The sequence below is a fragment of the Cynara cardunculus genome, unplaced genomic scaffold (assembly GCF_001531365.2).
Source record: "Cynara cardunculus var. scolymus isolate 2C unplaced genomic scaffold, CcrdV1 Un_Scaffold_311, whole genome shotgun sequence".
NCBI lineage: Eukaryota > Viridiplantae > Streptophyta > Magnoliopsida > Asterales > Asteraceae > Cynara > Cynara cardunculus.
The window spans coordinates 64,528-69,002 of NW_020200570.1; the positions used below are offsets into that span (position 1 = coordinate 64,528).

At 36.4% G+C, this 4,475-nt stretch overlaps 1 protein-coding gene across 1 annotated transcript; it reads left to right on the forward strand.

Annotated features, from left to right (window-relative positions):
• The first annotated feature begins 2,162 nt into the window (after positions 1 to 2,162).
• LOC112501589 (CBL-interacting serine/threonine-protein kinase 6-like) lies at positions 2,163 to 3,899 on the forward strand. The gene is made up of 2 exons (XM_025105259.1): positions 2,163 to 2,338; positions 2,417 to 3,899. Exon 2 carries the CDS (start codon positions 2,438 to 2,440, stop codon positions 3,722 to 3,724), a length of 1,287 nt encoding a protein of 428 aa, XP_024961027.1. The 5' UTR covers positions 2,163 to 2,338; positions 2,417 to 2,437; the 3' UTR covers positions 3,725 to 3,899.
• The last annotated feature ends 576 nt before the right edge of the window (positions 3,900 to 4,475 follow it).

Sequence of the window (4,475 nt, forward strand, 5' to 3'; positions counted from 1 at the left end):
AAAAATTATGTCCAGTAGGGTGTGTTTGTCTCCCAAGCCTTGGGATACGAGGGTGTGTTCATCTCACATGCCTTGGAAGATGAGGGTGTGCTCATCTCCCATGCCTTGGGAGATGAGGAAACACTAATCTCCCATGCCTTGGGGGATGATGGAGTTCATCGGCCAGGCTTTTTACCTATGAGTTTGTTCATCGTTTAAACCAATAGTTGGCCGAGATAATGATAGATGGCGGGGTAGCCGCGATAGTTGGCGGGTTTAGCCGCGATAGATGGCAGGGCAACCGTGATAGTTGACGGGTTTAACTGCGATAGATGGCGGGGGCAACCGTAACAGTTTTAACAGTTGAATTTTGAACTGAATTTATTATTATTTTATGGCAAATTTTTATACGAGGGAAATCACTCACTAGACATTTCGGTCTAACCCTTAGTTGTTGTAAAATATACACTCACATCGATAAAATGATTTGAACTACTTATTGGGGATTTTATCCCCTTTTTTAGCCAATGTTGAATCGATGACCTATAAATTATGTATAAAGTAAGAAAAACTTCTTGGATTAAAAAATTTGCTGACAATTACATATTTTTTGTTTGGTCAGAAGAGTCCTCCAAATATTTTTTGCAGGTCAACTCAGGTTGGAGAATAAAATGTGACTAGCTGTTAAATTAGTTTTTGTTAGAGAATTTTTTTTATCAGACTTTTGCTAATATGGATGAATATAACTGACTTGTTTGTATATATTGGAACATGTTAAATGTTATAGCTTGGATTTTGGGATTTGGTTTTTGTTGTAGGGATGTTATAGAAACTGCTATTAAACTCAACAGAGCAAACATCGTGAGACAATAACTCTTCACTGTATTTTTTATTGAAATTATCTTTTCAAGATCTAAAAGCAAGAAAAACTTGAACTTTATCGAACACCAATTCTCGATTTTATCAAACAACCATTGTCATATCATAACTTTTCACTCAAAGCTCAAATCGCAATAATCTTTTTAAATTACTTAATTTTCAAAATATACATATACAAATATACTGACAGAATTTTAGGTTTTTATCGAACAACCCTCAAGTTTTATTAGGTTTTTATCAGGGTTTTATCATGAGTTTCATGTTTTGATGATGAAAAATTAGGACTATGGTTATACTGGTATTTTACAAAAGATAATAAAAGAGGAGATAAAAGATCGAATCATTAAGAAATAAATGATAAGGTGACTTTGTCCATATACAAGACAAGTTTTTGGTTTGATCACAGATCTTCCTGTTAGTCTCAACAGTTGAGTGAGCCAAAAGATACCGTCTTACATTATTTAAAACAAACAAATATTTTTTTTAAAATAATATCTAATATTAAATATATAGGAACTAAAACTTTATTTTATATAAATTAGAAATGTACTTGCGCAATGTAGCAAGATACATCTTGATTTTAATATTTTGGGTCTATCGATGTTATAATGCGATTTTATGTGGTTTTGAGAAAAAAAAAATTATTTTTGAATGAAATATAAATTTGAATATATTATAAATTTTTGAAAATAATAAGCGATATTAGTATTGAATTAACTATTTAAAAGTTTTCGGTTTCGTGTAATTTCTTTAATTCAATTTTTTATTATAATTTAATTAAAGTTTAATAATAAACTAATTTATCTTTGGTTTAATAAAATATTTTTTTAAGATAATAATTAAGTATTATGTTAGAACTCAATAATTACTTTAATTATATTTAAAAAAATTAATATTATACAACGGTATTTATCATGTATTTGATTATATTTATGTGTACTTAGTTACACATTTAGTAAGATGTATTCATACATATTCTACTTATAATCTTAAATTTTAAGTAATATACATCAATAAACAGTATTTTATATATAAAAAATTATTTTTAAGAGTTTTTATTAAATATTTTATAATATATGACTAATAATATTTTATTTAAAAAAATATCTAACATTAAATATATATACGAAAAAAAATAGAATGTTGGTATATGAGACCCATCAATTTCATGGTATGATCGATGGTAATTGCAATTAGGAGGTCCAAAAGAGACTCCTGTCCAGATACAACCCCTTTCATTCACAGCCGTTGGATCATTTTCCCAATCGCAACAACATAAACGTAATTTCGCACTCTGTAACCGCCTATATAACCATCCCCTTTTCTCAAAACCCTAACAGCACACAAATTTGTTGAGAGAGACTTTGATTCTACTTGGGGAATGCAGAGAGATGAGAGGAGACTCGCGCCTGTCTAACAGAGGAAGGGCCAAACGACCCATCGGCGGCAGAACTTGCCACCGGAAACACGTTGAAGACGGGTGATCAACTGATTGGCCGCCGATTGATTACAATTTCTAGTGTCGATTTTGTTACGTATTTTAATTTTGTAATTGCAGAAGCAATTCGTCGAACAGATCATGGCGACGGAGGATCGGAACAACGGTGTGTTACATGGCAAATACGAGCTCGGCCGGCAGCTAGGACATGGCACCTTTGCGAAGGTGTACCACGCGAGGAACGTGCATACCGGGAAAAGTGTGGCGATGAAGGTCGTGGGGAAGGAGAAGGTTATTAAGGTTGGTATGATGGATCAGATCAAGCGAGAGATTTCGGTGATGAAAATGGTACGGCATCCTAACATCGTTGAACTATATGAGGTCATGGCGAGTAAATCTAAGATCTATTTCGCCATGGAACTCGTTAGAGGTGGCGAGTTGTTTTCCAAAATTGCGAAGGGCCGGCTACGGGAGGATGTTGCAAGAAGCTACTTCCAACAGCTCATATCTGCCGTTGATTTTTGTCACAGCCGAGGCGTGTACCACCGAGATCTGAAGCCGGAAAACCTGTTGCTTGATGAGGAAGGTAATTTGAAGGTGACTGATTTCGGTCTCAGCGCTTTTTGCGATCATCTCCGGCAGGACGGACTGTTACACACAACGTGCGGGACTCCGGCGTATGTCGCACCTGAAATAATCGGGAAAAAAGGATACGATGGCGCTAAAGCCGATATCTGGTCCTGTGGAGTCATTCTTTACGTCCTCCTCGCCGGATTTTTACCTTTTCAGGACGAAAACATCGTCGCAATGTACCGGAAAATCTACCGAGGAGATTTCAAGTGTCCTCCGTGGTTATCATCCGACGCACGCAAATTGATCACGAAACTATTAGATCCAAATCCGAGTTCTCGAATTACCATCTCGAAGATCATGGAATCACCCTGGTTTAAGAAGGCGGCACCGAAGAACCCTAAGTTTTTGCTGGAAGATGAAGGAGTCCAGCTCAAAGGCAAAGAAGCTGAAACTCTGAATGCATTTCACATAATTTCGTTATCAGAAGGATTCGATTTGTCGCCATTATTTGAAGAAAAAAAGAGAGAGGAAAAGGAAGAGATGAGGTTCGCCACCACAAAGCCGGCGGAGGCAGTGGTGTCAAAGCTGGAGGAGGTGGCGAAATCCGTCAAGTTCAGCGTCAGGAAGAGCGGCGACGAGAGCAGTGTGAGATTGCAGGGACGTGAAATCGGAAGGAAAGGAAAGTTAGGGATAGCGGCGGAGATCTTCGCCGTGACGCCGTCGTTTTTAGTGGTAGAAGTGAAGAAATCTAGCGGCGACACCCTGGAGTACAACCAGTTCTGCAGCAAGGAGCTCCGGCCAGCGCTTAGAGACATCGTCTGGAGGTCCGCCGCCGATCACACTTTTCCGGCGTGAAAATTTTATCATATAATTGTTTAAAAAAATTATATAATGATTAAATCTTATCATGTGTTTTGTGTTGAATCGAATAATTTCGTGATTCAGAATCATCCTTCATGTGACTTGAGATCTTAGTGTCATCGTGATTCGTGAATCTCTTTTCACCCCTCATTTAATTATTGGTGTTGTCTTTTCTGGTCTACAATTAATGTTGTCTTTTGGATTTCTTTATGAAATAATTTCGTGAATCGAAATTTTATGCGACATCCGTCAACGATCAGTCGTTCATCGTTGCTTTCTCACCATCAATTATTACAATTCTTCGGTCCAAAGTTGACAACAACTTGTTCAATAATTAAATAAACTTGTAGGATATATCAGATATCTTGAGGTTTATACGATACTTTTGATTCTTATGTAAACATATTGTCTTTTCATCGAATCACTTGCTTAGAGTTGGGTTTCTTGAACTCTAATTAATCAAGGTGATGATGGGGGAGTCTCTTTTGCTTGCCACATGGGAATGACGTAAACCATTCGAAGGACGTTTCAACATCACTGGTCCTGATTAACATGTGGAGGTAATGAGAAAGCTCCAATGGCCGATCTTATAGCAATTTGGATGAGTAAATAATACATTGATTTCATCAATTATTGTCGATAATTTGATATTTGAACTAACGACAGATATTAAAACATATAATCATACGACTAGTAGATAAGAAAGTACGAGAAAAAGAATATGATAGATGATGGGGCATAGTGA